The sequence below is a fragment of the Harmonia axyridis genome, chromosome 3, assembly GCF_914767665.1.
Source record: "Harmonia axyridis chromosome 3, icHarAxyr1.1, whole genome shotgun sequence".
NCBI classification, from domain to species: domain Eukaryota; kingdom Metazoa; phylum Arthropoda; class Insecta; order Coleoptera; family Coccinellidae; genus Harmonia; species Harmonia axyridis.
The window spans coordinates 6953361-6968312 of NC_059503.1; the positions used below are offsets into that span (position 1 = coordinate 6953361).

Sequence of the window (14952 nt, forward strand, 5' to 3'; positions counted from 1 at the left end):
TATGATTTATATTGAAAGGTAGGTAATAAGGTATTAATTATCCTTATATTCCTAGAATGGATTCCAATGGCGGTAATTTTCTAAATCGATCATTTTGAGTATATGAAAAGTCACGTGTTGAATTTGAACATGAATTTCTTTGTCGAAATTGAGATTAACTTTTATCTTAGTATTTTTGAAACCTATAAATTTATATTATAAAGATAACTAATCATTGTGAACTATTTAATTTTTTCCAGAGTTCCAGATATTTCATCAATAACATTGCTAAAGCTAAGCATTAGAATTGCACGTATCGTAATAAATAGATGGCTGTATACATTTTATCAAATTGCAAACTAAGCAATTCACTTGTGCCTGCTAATCACGTTCCAAAAGAGATAAGAAATTATTTATAAATGTTTGATCTACATTCACACTTCTTGTAGATTCTTGCCTAATTAGTAAAGAATTGTTTGAACTTTTTTTCTCGAAATCGGTAGCAAATGCGACAAAACTACAAGAAATCTAAAAGTATAATACCTACTAGATCAAAGTATCTTTTTACATTTTTTTAAACTACCAGTGGTCCACCAAAAAAAAAATAAAAAATATCTGTAGGAAATAAGAAGATGGCACTGTTCCAGAAAAAATTGCGAGAATTTTTGTTTGTACTTCCAATTTAGGAACACCCTGTATACTTTTTACTTATTACATTGTGGCTATTGCCAAGTTTGATGAATTATCATGATTTATTGTACTTTCACCATTTCTGTAGAACTCTACTTCCAACCCATCAAAAAATTTACTGTTGGTAAACAATTAACAATGTGGCATCTAAAATGGGGATGGCAACATTACAGAACACAACTGGTTATCCTAATTCATTCAAACTTCTGGGAGGTTTCATAGAGGCCTACAAGGAAAACCAAACATATATTGTTTTATAACATATTTATTGGAAATCAAAATTGAACTAGACACCATTCAATTAAGATCAATCATCTTATGATATGTCATTACAATTAATCAAGAGAAGAATGTCAATTCAACATTTATTCTCAGAAGAGGAACGAATATAAATGCATATATTATCACTTTGAAATAATTCACAGGAAATGTTTAAAATTATTGAAATAATCATAAAATAATTATGAATGAATAAAGAGATTCTTAACAGCTAAACCTAAATTAGCCTAAAATAAATATATTTGTGGAAAATGAATCAGATTAACTTATGTACTACATAAATGAGCTGCGAAGAAAACAAAGAATCCTTCACTTTAAAATAAGGCAGTTTGTTTCACCAAATATTCAAGTTTGATTGTTAATTTAAAATAACAAACTGGAGTTTTTCACTGGTTACATTAATATTGAATCAAAATGATTCTTAGTATAACTAACAATTTTGAATTCACTAGGATATAAATAAAATTAAAGCTAGTTTTTGTCAATAAATGCCTTAAAATAATCAGAAAAAATGATCAATCTGCAAATTCACAGTGTAAATAACTCAGTTTGTGAAGACACAAAGAACAAATCAAATATTGAGTTCAAGGTACAAACTTTCTTATAACTATCAACCACAAACGTGTTTATAAAATTCTATAAAAATAGACATTCTCATTTTTTAAAAACATTATGAGCAAACATCATTATCAATGATAATCAAGTTAAAAATCTAAAAACTGCATTTGTATACATTATCAAAATTTATCAAAGGCAATTATAAAGGCGCAAGTATTTTTTCAAATTTATAGATCAGAATTTGTATTATTCGAGAAACACAAGAATCCAAGTCTTTCAGAGATTCTCGGCAAGATTTGAGAAGAATAATTGGATATTAATCTGTCCACGTCGGAACAGATATCTCCATTGAAAAAAAAAATCATCTGCGGTTAGAAGACTTCACTTCAATTCTCTTAGACAACTCAGAAATCATTTCTTTGAAAATCAGAGAATCCATATTGGTTCCCAACATATAAAGAACCCACCAATCTCCTATATCTGTTTTCCTTGTAATTGTTTGTGACACTTCATATGGACTACCATAATTTTTAGAATGGAAGATACGAGTCCTGAATTTTGGGAATAGCATCATGCAAACCCTATATATCACCAAAATGGTCAGCAAAGAAGCAAGTATCATGAACCAGAACCAAAGGAAAATGTAAGTCTTCTCATTGACAATATTCAAAGGAAGAACACATAAACTATCCAGTTTCTGAATACTACCAGAAGGACCATATTTGTAAAAGTTGCATTTGGTAAGTCTTGGGAAGATGTAAACCATTGGATCTACACGTTCTTCTTGAGCTTCATTGGAGTAATTCATAACCCTGAGACCATATGATAAAAATTCACCATCAAAAAATTTATTCATCAAATAAAGTTGAACTATTATGTTTACTAAACAGAGACATTCACAGCACCAGTATCTAATAGCATAAAATCTATGTTTCTTCAAATGCTCAAGAAGATACTCTATCACGATCTCCTTTCTGGCATTCCTAACTTTTTCGGGGGTGGCTCCTATGTTCAATCCCATGACTAAGGTTTTCATCAAGCCTCCTTCAAATTTATCCCAGATAAATTTGGGGGTGTAACATGCTAAACCTTGGAAAAATAACGCAAAACAAACCCACTGATAGTAAGTATAATATTTGTGAGCATGAACATCATCAAAGTCGTTTGAGAGACCTGGGGCTGCAACTTCTGATCCTATCTGTCTGTTGAAAGCGTCGGCCATTGTAAACGTGGAAGAAATCCAACAGAAAGTGTTCACTACGTGAGGATTCCTATCCTGAACGATGCACTGGATCGGTCGTCCAACATATTGGGTCGCTGTTATTATCAAGCTGCATCCCATCAACAAAGCTGTAGTGAACAAATTGTGCAGACGGAATATTGCACAATCCGTCACTATGTCTTGTTGTTTTAAATAATGAGCTAGTCCACCAAGTAACTTGAACATGTTTGATTTTTTTTTAATTGATCACTTGAATACCACTGGTTAAAACACTAGGTTCATTTCAAAACATTCGGCGACAGTCACCTCACAGTCCATAAGTCATCATACGCTCGAAGGTTGAATACTTATTGGGTCACTTTACACAAATTTCCTCACCAAGTTACTTGCGTTAAAAATGATTCATATCCTTTTGAGGCAGCTATTCACGCAACGAACGGTCAGTCACGTTCACTTATCAGGTAAAACAACTTTACAAGTTCCTCAGACAATGTCAACTCGTCAACAGCATACAAAAGATGAGACGTAAGAATAAGATGAATACAGATGCAAACAACTGGACCATGAGAAATTCCGAGCTAAACAATGATATTTCGAAAGGAATGTCTCATTAACTAACAAGCATCGATTTATTTGGGTTATAATGAGAGGAAAACAATTAGTTTGTTATCAATAAACCTTCCTTTCGAAACTTTCTAATAAGAATGAATTCAAATAAAAATAAATTGAAAAATATTTTCATACATTTATTATTATGGAGAATGTATGGTATATTATTCCTATGAAAAATAAAAAAGACAATATAATCATATTCGGAAAAAATCATTTCAAAAATTGTTTTATTAAGATTCATAAAAAAAGAAAACTGAATAAAAGCTCTATGGTATGAATCACAGAATACTAAATATATGAACTAACCTAAATATACAATAATAACCTTAGAAACTCAGAAAGTTATAATAATAATTGTTAATAAAGTTGAAAATTTCCAGTCGTGAGAAATTGAATTTTGTGAATCATAAAATGGGTAAACACAAAAATCGACGTTATAAAATACATCTCTCTACACAATCCAAAAAAAGTGTTCTACCAGCTGAACCAGTTGCATCCTTGCCTCAACTACCAGTACTACCCCCCGAACTGAACTCCAATGTTTTCGAGGGAATTGACATATTATCACTATTAAACAATGCACCTAAAAGAGTTGATGATGATACAGTTAGTGTGAAATCTTATAAATCAAGCAAATCATTACATACTGAAGACATACTACCTAAGAAGGAGAAACGAAAGCTGCGAAGACAATTATTACTCAGAAGAATTGACACTGTTAATCAGTTCAAGAAAGAGCACAAGAAAAAACAGAAAAATAAGCAAAATAGTAATGACTCATTAGGATTGGGAGATCTGGTGGACAGTTTGCCCAAATTTGAATATTCGCCTGCACCTTCAAAATTCAAATCAACAAGAGAAACTCCTAAAAAGAAAGCTATTGACAAAAGTAAGAAAATACAAAAGAAAACCATACACCAAGTGAACATTTATAAAAAATTACTCAAGAACACACAATTAGCAGAAGATCCATTTGCAGTTTTATCACAGCATTTGAAGGCTGTAGTAGAGAAGGAAAGGATGGATGCAAAAGAATCAACCAAAAAAAGTAAACCAGTGAAATAATGTCGTTTTTAAAGATATAATTCATGGGAAAGCAAGGTTGTTATTAAATTTTATCTTAATGAATTTATTGTATGTAAAGAATTAGCACAAATAGTTATTACGCTTTTTATAAAGTTAGAGTTATTTCTATAGAATTTGTTTTTTTATGTTGAAGTGATCCCCCCATTTTTTCAAACCACCTCGATAAACCTCTGTTCCTAGTTTGTCTTTTTCATATCACTTGGTAATGGAATCAGAAAGTAATTAATTTTATTATTGTAGTTATTAGATACAGGGAAAAGACTGCACTGTTAAAAAAATATCCTAATAATGTGTAATCGAAATTGACAATATCTATGGCAAATCTTATAGCGTGTTTGAATGGCTGCACCAGTGCGAATTAATTTGAATTTTGGTAGAGCTAAATGACATAATTAGCTCGAATTGATTCGAACTGTTGCAACTAGTCAAATACGCTATTAGTTAAATGTTTTGTGAAGTGCAGATGCTGAGTAAAAAATCCTGTATCTGAAACGAAGCATTAAGAGTCCATGTTTATAGGACTTTTTTTAAAAATTATCCAGATACAGTCGCCGCCAAATATGTTGGCAAGAACTTGGCTGCGCACAAAATTGAAGGTGGAGCTAATAAACCGAAGCGTTCCATTCAGTAGCATACATATAAAGCATAACGAATTTCAAAGTGCATCATTCATCGATATATATATCTTATTTTCTCAAATAAAACTACCTGTTATAAATGTAAACTTTTTCTATCTTTTCTTATAATAAATGGTTCTACTCTCAATGTCAAATGTTATCCTCTGATATTTTTTTTCGTTATCTCGAATAATTCATTGCCGATTCAATATATTTACCACGCCACTGAGTTAAGCAGTCTCGAAATCAGAACCAATGCCGTAATAGTGCGAAGGAGATAGCATTATCTCTCTCTGCGCCTTAGATTTGCAATCTTATTTGGCGGCGACTGTATCTTAATTTGTTTGTATATCGAATTTATGAATACCCTCTATAAATAAATTTCAAAGGGAGAAAAAAGACAATGAAATATTTACTCTAAAATCTTTATTGTACATACAATAGTTTTCTTTCAAGCGACAGCAATATCTTGATATTCCAAAGAATATTTGTGTATTAAATCAAAAGATTAAACATTATTTCCCAAATTGATAGTGACCACTTAACAAATACTACGATTGATGTATTCGCTAAATCAAGATCATACTGAGTCCCTTTTATATATTATAAAATACGTTTCATATCTCAGAGAAATAAATATACAAAAATAATTAACTAAACTTAAGGAAATCTTACAATCACTTTCATTCATCCATGATATAGAAGAAACTAAATCAAATCAAAATAATTCCGACTATAAAAATGAGCTTCTTGGAACTGTCAATAAACTGAAAATATTCGTTCAATATAAGAGTTCATTTTACAGAACATCCCCTCAAAAATTAAGTAACTGTGATATCAAAACTTCAAAACCCCCTTTACAATCTTCTTCGGCCCCCATAACCACCTCCTCCACTACCACCTCCACCACCGGAGGTCAAAAACAATTCTATATAGCGGTGCTGCATGTTGCTCTTATCTTTGTTCATAGCTCTGAGTGCATCTTCGTGATTAGCAAATTCAACATCTGCCTCTCCAGAGGCCCTTCCAGAATGGTCTTGTAGTAGACGGATGCTAACAGGCATAACTGGCTTGAAAAACTGAAGAAAAAACAGGTTTTTGAAAGATGCCATCGATTGAAAATTTTCAACTTACGTCTGCTATGTCCAGCTGAGTAGCTTTGAATGGTAATCCCCTCATGTGGACGCAGTGCATTCCCCCACCGCTTCCACCACCACCTCCATTGTGTCCTGAATTGCTATTCCATGGGTCTACGAATCGACCTCCTCCACCACCACCACCACCATTTTGGTTTCCACCAGACCATCCGCCCGATGGCCTACTATAATTGTTGTAATCTGTGAAGAAATCGCAAGCTTAGATGCACACCAAATCAAAATAATCATATCTGTGAATTGACACATAACCTGTGAGTTGATAGTGAGTTTCTATGGTTCTTCAACTCTATCAACAGTCAAGTACAAATTTTTCATAGAAAATATCACACTTCAATGATAATGTGATTTACTGTTCAAACCATAGGCGATCGGAGAGATCTTTCAAATTATTCAAACTTGTTTATTGGTCAGATAAAAATTATACATATAAAGGGTGTTTTTTTAGAGCTATAGAACTTTAAATTGCAATAAAACAACGATGGATTATTCAATTGACATGAATTTTATTTATCCGCAAGATAATCTTGTGGCATTACAGTTTGAATATGATTTCTGGCATATGACTGCCACGGCTGGCTCGGATATAGTCCAGTCTGGACGTCCAATTTTCGATTACTTTTTCCAACATTTGTGGCCGTATATCGGCAATAACACGGCGAATGTTGTCTTCCAAATGGTCAAGGGTTTGTGGCTTATCCGCATAGACCCATGACTTTACATAGCCCCACAGAAAGTAGTCTAGCGGTGTTAAATCACAAGATCTTGGAGGCCAATTTACAGGTCCAAAACGTGAAATTAGGCGGTCACCAAACGTATCTTTCAATAAATCGATTGTGGCACGAGCTGTGTGACATGTTGCGCCGTCTTGTTGGAACCACAGCTCCTGGACATCATGGTTGTTCAATTCAGGAATGAAAAAGTTAGTTATCATGGCTCTATACCGATCACCATTGACTGTAACGTTCTGGCCATCATCGTTTTTGAAGAAGTACGAACCATTGATTCCACCAGCCCATAAAGCGCACCAAACAGTCAGTTTTTCTGGATGTAACGGTGTTTCGACATACGCTTGAGGATTAGTTTCACTCCAAATGCGACAGTTTTATTTGTTGACGTAGCCATTCAACCAGAAGTGCGCTTCATCGCTAAACAAAATAAAATGGACGTAGTGCGCGATACGTATTCCGCACAGAACCATTATTTTCGAAATAAAATTGCACTATTTGCAAGCGTTGTTCAGGCGTGAGTCTATTCATGATGAATTGCCAAATCAAACTGAGAATAAATCATTTGACAGCTGTTAAATCGGTCGCCATCTTGAACAGTAATGCCAACTTAAAGTTATATACCTCGAAAAAAAACACCCTATATTATCAATTTGTATTGAGTTTCCAACTCTGTTGATTTTGGAAATATTGGGTAATTTTTCATTCAACATTGTAACAATATGATCGTAAATAAACATGTTACCGTTAGAAAAGTTTGATCCTTTGAAGTTCCTAGAACCTCGTCCTTGGAATCTGCCTACACCACCTCCACCGCCGCCTCCATATCTGTCACCCCTATCGTAGGGACTTGGGCGGGGATTAAATGATCCAGATCGTCTACTGCCAGTGTAACCTAAAGCGCTTGCAATTTCAGACAGGCTAGTTCTGAATATTTCTATGTACCTATATCAAAACATAAAATTATGGTTACAAAAGAAACGAAGACGAGGTAGTAAATATGAACTTTGCACAATTTCAAGGGCTCTCTACTTCAGAAAAGAATCCAATTGCCACCTACAGAACTAACTCTTTCTATATTACCAACCGAGTTTTTGAAAGTTAATAATTTCAAGAAAACCAAAATTTTAATTTGTATCACCTTCAGTGAAATAGCACGAACTGAATCTTTGAAACAAATTCCATTAATTTTAGAAGTACGGATTATATAAAAGTGAGTCTATCAAAATATTATAAGTATCATATTTGAAAAAACATACTACTTAATTTGGAAAGAAATATCTACTTTTACAATACCCTCTGTACTTTTAGTAAAAAACTAATATCATGAAAAAACTTTTGACAATAGAACAACACTTTTTTATGTCTCATTTTGATGTCATTCATGGAATTGATCTTATTCCTACATACAAATTCATACCTTGCACATTTCAAAAGCTATAATTAAAATTCAAAACACTCGCATGTTATGTAATTGCAAAATTAGTAATAATTCAAAATTCAACAATGCTTGAAATGTACAACATTTGAATTATCAAATAGAGGAGAAAAATATCAAAATACAAACAATATATAATAAAAAAAGAAAAGGAGGACCCCCCTCCCTGTCTACCCCACCTGTGTCCAATTTTTTCACGGTGTTTCTGCAGAGCTTTCTCTGCCACATCTTTGTTAACAAACTGAACATACGCCTCCCCTGAGCTCCGCCCCGAGTAGTCTGTCAGTAGGGTGATACCGTTTGGCACTATCTCCAACCCTTTAACAACCCACAATAACAAATATCAAAACCCATCGATATATTGCAACCAACCAATCAGCCCTTGAACTCAGTATTAAATATCTCAAGATGATTATGAAATAAAGGGAAGATCGTGTAATTTCATAAGACTCATGCATTGAATTTAAAATGTTAGATCGGTAATTCAGAATGAAGAACTCAGAAATTTTAACATGATATTAAAAAAGAAACAAGATCTAAACCTGAGTACTCCATTCAATATCTAAAATAATATACAAATGCAATGACACCATAAACTAGTGATATTTTAAGGCCTTGACTGTTTGTCACTTTCACCATGGTAATTACATTTGTATATTCACAATAAGTTCTTAGTCAAAAAATTAAATTGGTTATCATTCCTGATGAGGTAAATTCATTAAATCAATACAAGGAAACACTGAAATATCATTACCAGTGAAAAATTGAGCAATTTCTTCTTTTGAACATCCAAAAGGTAAGCCCCTCAATCTAACACATCCATCATCATTGCAACCAAACGATGGTCCAGATCTTTTAACCATCCAGTCCATTTCTGCTTTGCCAACTTTGAATACTGAAAGAGATATACTTAATAAACGATTATAGGGAATAACAGGCTTTATTCACCTTCAATATATCGGCTGCCGATGTGATCTCTATCTTTTTCAAGAGCTAATTCTAAATCTTCAGGTGTTTCAAACTCTACATAAGCTTCTCCGCTAGGCCTGCCTTCTCTAGAAGTTGTCAAATGTATTCCATTTTTACCATTCATAACATCGCAATCTTCAAAAAACTTCAAAACATCCTCAGCAGTTACAGACCAAGGCAAGCCCCGTAATTTGACAACATATCCTTCTTCTTGATCGCCAGCACCCGACATTTTCAATTCTAGAGAATATTTCTAATTTTGATACAGCGTCTTGTTGTAAATATTTAAAAACTCACCAATTGTATTTACTAAATTTAAATACACCAAAATTATATACGAAGTTTTTGACTAATGATTCAAAATGGCGACCAGAAGTCAGTAGACGCTTTAAAATCATAGAAAAAATAACCTAAATGCTTTTAGCCGGTTTTGATAGGATTTCATCTCAGAACATAGAAAAAATATTTTCTGCAAAGGATTGTTGACATCAATCTGACGTAAAATGTCAAATGTTACTAAAAAACGCTCATTGTTAAAAATAAATACTATCCATCACGTCAAAACACCAGAAGTAAAGACCCGAATTGATAGTTGTTTGATAATTGTATAGTTATTTTTTATTTGAGAAATGACTTCTTTTTTTGGTAATGCTCTCGGAGGAATTGGGGGCAACCCCTTCGCAACACCTGTAGGAATGAAGGTAGAACAAGCTACAGATGGATCACTTGCATCTGAAAATTGGGCTTTAAACATGGAAATATGTGATTTAGTAAATGAGTCGGAAGAAGGACCAAGAGACGCTATTAAAGCAATTCGTAGAAGACTTGCACAAAACGTTGGCAAAAATTACACAATAATTATGTACACACTCATTGTTCTTGAAACCTGTGTCAAAAATTGTGGAAAACGCCTTCAAGTTCTTGTTTGTACGAAAGATTTCATTCAGGAACTTGTAAAATTGATTGGACCCAAAAACGACCCTCCAACAGTTGTACAAGAAAAAGTTCTCAGCTTAATCCAAGCTTGGGCTGATGCTTTCCAAAACGTTCCTGAAATGTCTGGTGTTGTTTCTGTGTATAAAGATTTGAAAGCTAAAGGTATTGAATTCCCAGCTACAGATCTTGATGCTCTAGCTCCTATTCACACACCTAAAAGATCAGTCAGTGAACTGCCTGTAACAATGGAGCCACAAATTCAAACATCTCCAAATCGTCAAATATGCAGCCCTACTGGTGGAATGTCACCTGAGCAAAGAGCTAAGCTCCAGTCTGAATTAGATGTTGTACAGAGCAATATGAATGTTCTTGGAGAAATGCTCAGTGAGATGACGCCTGGAAAAGAAAATGTTGACGAATTGGAGCTTTTGCAGGAACTGAACATTGCATGCCATGCAATGCAAGAAAGACTGATGGAGCTCATTAGTAGATTACCAAATGATGAACTCACTGCTGAACTATTGAGAATAAACGATGATATGAATAATTTATTCCTACGTTACAGTAGATGGGAGAAGAATAGGGAAGCAAAGGGACATTCTCCTTCGACAATTTTGGCCAAAACTTTACCACCAATGGCACAAACTGGCAAACCTACTCTGGAAGCATCTGATAGTCTTATTGATTTTGATGATGATTTACCCAATCAATTGACTAAATTGAGTACATCTGACACAACTGCTGCATCCCAGTTGAGTAAAATTAATATGGTTTCCGCTAAAAACACAGTTAAATCTGAAGATGACTTTGATATGTTTGCCCAATCAAGAAATGTTACCTATGAATCTTCTAAAACCACTGGGAGCACTTATGAGGATAATTTAGAACCCAATCAAGTATCAGGGGGGCTCAGCTCTTTAACATCCAATCAGAAATCTGAGGAATTGGAGTTCCATGAAATGGCCAACTGGTTGGGAGCTACTGGTGGAAACGAAGAATCTGTAACTAGCAGCGAATTCGAAAGATTTCTTGCGGAAAGAGCTGCTGCTGCTGAATCTGCTGTTCCACTGAGTGGAAATCCAAAGGCGTCGAATGGCACACAAGGGAAAAAGGAGGAAGGCCACTTCCCGTTGTAAGTTAACCAAAAATATCTATATATATAAATAAATATAAAGATCAATATACCTATATCTGGATCAGGCATTATGTAGTGAATACTGTTGATCACCTTTTTGTTGACTTATGATTTTGTTGATTATTTTATAAGATTTTATTGCTTTTTTAAAGTCAATATCAGTTATTACCAAACTACCTTGTGATTGAATATCCGAATCTGCAAATTTTATACTTCATTTATATAATCTCTGTTATCTCGATTGATTTATTTATTTATTATGGGTAATGTGAAGTTTATGAAACTTCATTCTTTGAAATTGGTATTTAATTTGTAAAAAAAAATAATTGAAATTGAAAGAACTGACAAATTGAAGAATCTCTTAAATATGAGAAATTGTAGATGTAGTATTTTCATTCCACTGTAATTTATGATGAGGTATTATAGAATTATTAATAAGAGCTTTCAAATTTGTGTATTCAGTTGGTTTTATTGATATAACTGTGAAATATATAAAAAACTTTTTAAAAAATTATTAGCAACAATGGAAATTATATTATATTAATTCTGTTTTTACCACTACACTATTATTTTGTATTGTATTGATTTTTATAGTAATTTAGGGCGCCTTTTGCTTTTATATATGTATGTTCTCATCTAATGATCTGAGTGTTATCATAATTATTATTTGTGTGAAAATTTAGATCTAAAGAAAACCAAGCTTTGAAGAGTAGTAGTGAAATTATCCATACATATAATTGCTATTAAAAAAACTAGCTTTGGTTCAATTTAGTACAATTGGCAAGAACTAATAATTGTTAGATGAAGTTGAATTTATTATTTCATAAAAATATGAATTATCAATTTTAGGATTCAGTTTATCTTATTTTTTCAATAAATGATTATTGTAAAAGTTGTGTTTTCTTAACTACATTTTCAGGTTTCTAATGAATAATTTTGTCTCAGAGGCAAAGCCTTACAAAACAGGAAAAGAAGATAATAATATATCAGTTTCAGAGGTAATTTGATAAGAAAAGAATGTTACGGTATCATGATCGATTTCTGTAAACATAAGTCATAAGTTGGGAACATATTTTTGTTCTCGTATGATTCATTCTCCTGAGATTATTTGTAAATATTGTACTTAAAAAGGAAAACAAAAACTTCCTACTGTGACGTCATCATTGTTTATAGTTTTCTCTTGACAGTTGTGTACTGTGTTCCATTGTAAAATTAAAATTTAATTTTACAAAATTGTACGGCGAATCATTGATCAGCATATGTTCAATAAACTAATCATGAAACTTTACTAGCAATTCAATGTGGTGAATCATTTGTTTCAAATGTTTTAGCTATCAAAAAATTTGTTTTTTTCTATGGGAACCCAACCCCAATTTCTGTCTGAAAAAGGTCATTGACAAACAGACTGATTTCTGGTAATGGTGTAATAGTGAAAACTAGAAGTGAAAACCTTTTGGAATTGCTGATATCTTATTAGATTTTTCTTTTGATTGCTAGTTTCTGAGATTCTGCCGAAGATGAGTTTTCTTTTGTAAGTTTTTCACGTTATTTACACATTTCTAAAGTGTCTATTTTTAACCGAGATATTTTCGTAATAACATCGATATGGAGTATAATGTTATTTCATAATATATTCTAGCGGAAGCCGTTCTTCTAAAACTTTCAAACCTAAGAAAAATATTCCCGAAGGCACTCATCAATATGAGTTGATGAAACATGCTGCTGCTACTTTGGGATCAGGAAATTTGAGATTAGCTGTTATGTTACCAGAAGGAGAGGATCTGAATGAATGGGTGGCTGTGAACAGTGAGTTGACAGCATATTTTGATTCATATTTACACTCTTGATTGTTTTGAATTTAAATGTTTATATTTGAGAATTTTCAATTTTTTTATTTTCAGCTGTGGATTTCTTCAATCAAATTAACATGTTATATGGGACTATAACTGAATTTTGTTCAGAAGACAGTTGCCCAATTATGTCTGCTGGTCCAAAATATGAATATCATTGGGCTGATGGTCACACTGTTAAGAAACCTATAAAATGTTCTGCTCCAAAATATATTGATTACTTGATGACTTGGGTCCAAGATCAATTAGATGATGAAACACTGTTTCCTTCGAAAATAGGTAATTGTAATATTGTCAGAGAAATAGCCTGTCTAAATTGATTCTTTGGTTCTAGGTGTACCCTTTCCAAAGAATTTTCTAGCCATCGCTAAAACAATTCTCAAGAGGTTGTTCAGAGTATATGCACATATATACCATCAACACTTTAGGGAAGTTGTTCAGCTTGGGGAAGAGGCTCATTTGAATACATCTTTCAAGCATTTCATATTCTTTGTTCAGGTATAAAAGTCAAATTTTCCTTCAATATATTTCCTGATAATTGTTTCTTTTCATTAGGAATTTGGCCTTATAGATAGACGTGAGTTGGCTCCTCTTCAAGAACTTATTGACAAGCTTACCGCTAAAGAAACTCGATGAATAAGAAAAGTCAACAGTATGCCTTGACTTCTCGCCCAGCATTTATTAAGCCTAAAACGATACATAAGCCTTAACCTATTGACGAACTGTAAAACGGAATCGTTGAATTTCTTTAAAACAAGTGAGATTCGTTAATGCTCTTGCACTTTGAAGATACATGTAGATTTCCACAAGGACTGAATTTTTAGACGATTGACAAATAAAAAGCTTCATATTTCAATCAAGTAGAACATATCAGATCTGATAGAATAGGAAATGATCAATTATGGTATTTTATAGATGGTTGTTCTTGCTTTTTTCATATTTTTATAAGCACTAAGCCGATGTAATAAGAGGTAAGTTCAGGGTAACAGTTTTTGAAAAGCAAAATTCCTGGGGAAAGTACATGGTTTGTTGAATAAGGAAAGGTATATTGATGTTGGGCTTCCATGTAATAGTAAGTAATATTATTTTGGCACACCATGTACACATTTGAACTCGTAAATTTAGCAAATTCACATGTTCCTGCCACTGCAAAGTTGTAAACGTTTGGAAGCAATTGGAAATGTTCCTACTTATTCACAAAACAGAAATCTGCATGGATCTCTCGAATTAAACAATTATTGTTGATCTATTTATATGGAATTTTTTCTAACATCTTATTTATTTCAATTAAATGTGTTCTATAATTCAATTTCTCAAGTAGCATTTTTCAAGTATGCAGGGTTCCTTTAAAATCATTGTATACAGTTGTTTGGAAATATTTATATCACTTAAGTGTTTATTAGGATTATAGAATTCTTTAAGTTTATATAATAATCAATGGATTACTTGAGTTACGCTTGCTTTTTTATATTATTTATGGAGAAATGATAAACATATTTTTACATCTCGATATTCATATTGTAATATCTTTTTTTATCTTTAGGAATATTTTTTGATGAATAGTGATCGTGCTGTTATGTGGATCCAGTGAGGATTATTTTGATAAGCACTGTGCAATTTGTAAATAGTAATATATTTCGTAAAATACATTTTAAATTGGAAAGAGTGTTTTTTGTTTTATTTCCATACCGTACAAAGT

At 32.7% G+C, this 14952-nt stretch overlaps 5 protein-coding genes across 5 annotated transcripts; 3 read left to right on the plus strand and 2 right to left on the minus strand.

Annotated features, from left to right (window-relative positions):
• Positions 1-916: 916 nt before the first annotated feature.
• Positions 917-3343, minus strand: LOC123676016 (innexin inx1). The gene has a single exon (XM_045611655.1). It carries the CDS (start codon positions 2951-2953, stop codon positions 1868-1870), a length of 1086 nt encoding a protein of 361 aa, XP_045467611.1. The 5' UTR covers positions 2954-3343; the 3' UTR covers positions 917-1867.
• Positions 3344-3646: 303 nt separating this feature from the next.
• LOC123676020 lies at positions 3647-4539 on the plus strand. Its single transcript, XM_045611660.1, has one exon. The coding sequence runs from the start codon at positions 3752-3754 to the stop codon at positions 4403-4405; it is 654 nt and encodes a 217-aa protein (XP_045467616.1). The 5' UTR covers positions 3647-3751; the 3' UTR covers positions 4406-4539.
• Positions 4540-5454: 915 nt separating this feature from the next.
• LOC123676018 (heterogeneous nuclear ribonucleoprotein H2-like) lies at positions 5455-9782 on the minus strand. Its single transcript, XM_045611657.1, has 7 exons — positions 9630-9782; positions 9312-9572; positions 9118-9258; positions 8543-8681; positions 7671-7870; positions 6178-6380; positions 5455-6122 (listed from the first exon to the last, which is right to left on the minus strand). The coding sequence occupies exons 2-7, from the start codon at positions 9562-9564 to the stop codon at positions 5901-5903; spliced, it is 1158 nt and encodes a 385-aa protein (XP_045467613.1). The 5' UTR covers positions 9565-9572; positions 9630-9782; the 3' UTR covers positions 5455-5900.
• Positions 9783-9850: 68 nt separating this feature from the next.
• LOC123676017 (TOM1-like protein 2) lies at positions 9851-12295 on the plus strand. The gene has a single exon (XM_045611656.1). It carries the CDS (start codon positions 9962-9964, stop codon positions 11402-11404), a length of 1443 nt encoding a protein of 480 aa, XP_045467612.1. The 5' UTR covers positions 9851-9961; the 3' UTR covers positions 11405-12295.
• A 325-nt stretch (positions 12296-12620) lies between these two features.
• Positions 12621-14919, plus strand: LOC123676019 (MOB kinase activator 1B). The gene is made up of 5 exons (XM_045611658.1): positions 12621-12934; positions 13043-13209; positions 13305-13532; positions 13588-13751; positions 13809-14919. The coding sequence occupies exons 1-5, from the start codon at positions 12921-12923 to the stop codon at positions 13887-13889; spliced, it is 654 nt and encodes a 217-aa protein (XP_045467614.1). The 5' UTR covers positions 12621-12920; the 3' UTR covers positions 13890-14919.
• Positions 14920-14952: the final 33 nt, after the last annotated feature.

Excerpts from the sequence above, each read along its gene's own strand:
- LOC123676017 (XM_045611656.1), top strand. The coding sequence starts at position 9,962 with ATGACTTCTTTTTTTGGTAATGCTCTCGGAGGAATTGGGGGCAACCCC.
- LOC123676016 (XM_045611655.1), bottom strand. The coding sequence starts at position 2,953 with ATGTTCAAGTTACTTGGTGGACTAGCTCATTATTTAAAACAACAAGAC.
- LOC123676020 (XM_045611660.1), top strand. The coding sequence starts at position 3,752 with ATGGGTAAACACAAAAATCGACGTTATAAAATACATCTCTCTACACAA.
- LOC123676019 (XM_045611658.1), top strand. Across the intron at positions 13,210-13,304 it reads TGAATGGGTGGCTGTGAACA|CTGTGGATTTCTTCAATCAA; the intron begins GTGAGTTGACAG and ends TTTTATTTTCAG. Across the intron at positions 13,752-13,808 it reads ATTTCATATTCTTTGTTCAG|GAATTTGGCCTTATAGATAG; the intron begins GTATAAAAGTCA and ends TCTTTTCATTAG.
- LOC123676018 (XM_045611657.1), bottom strand. The coding sequence starts at position 9,564 with ATGTCGGGTGCTGGCGATCAAGAAGAAGGATATGTTGTCAAATTACGG. Across the intron at positions 7,871-8,542 it reads CGTGAAAAAATTGGACACAG|GTACATAGAAATATTCAGAA; the intron begins GTGGGGTAGACA and ends GTTTTGATATAG. Across the intron at positions 6,381-7,670 it reads AGGATCAAACTTTTCTAACG|ATTACAACAATTATAGTAGG; the intron begins GTAACATGTTTA and ends ATTTCTTCACAG.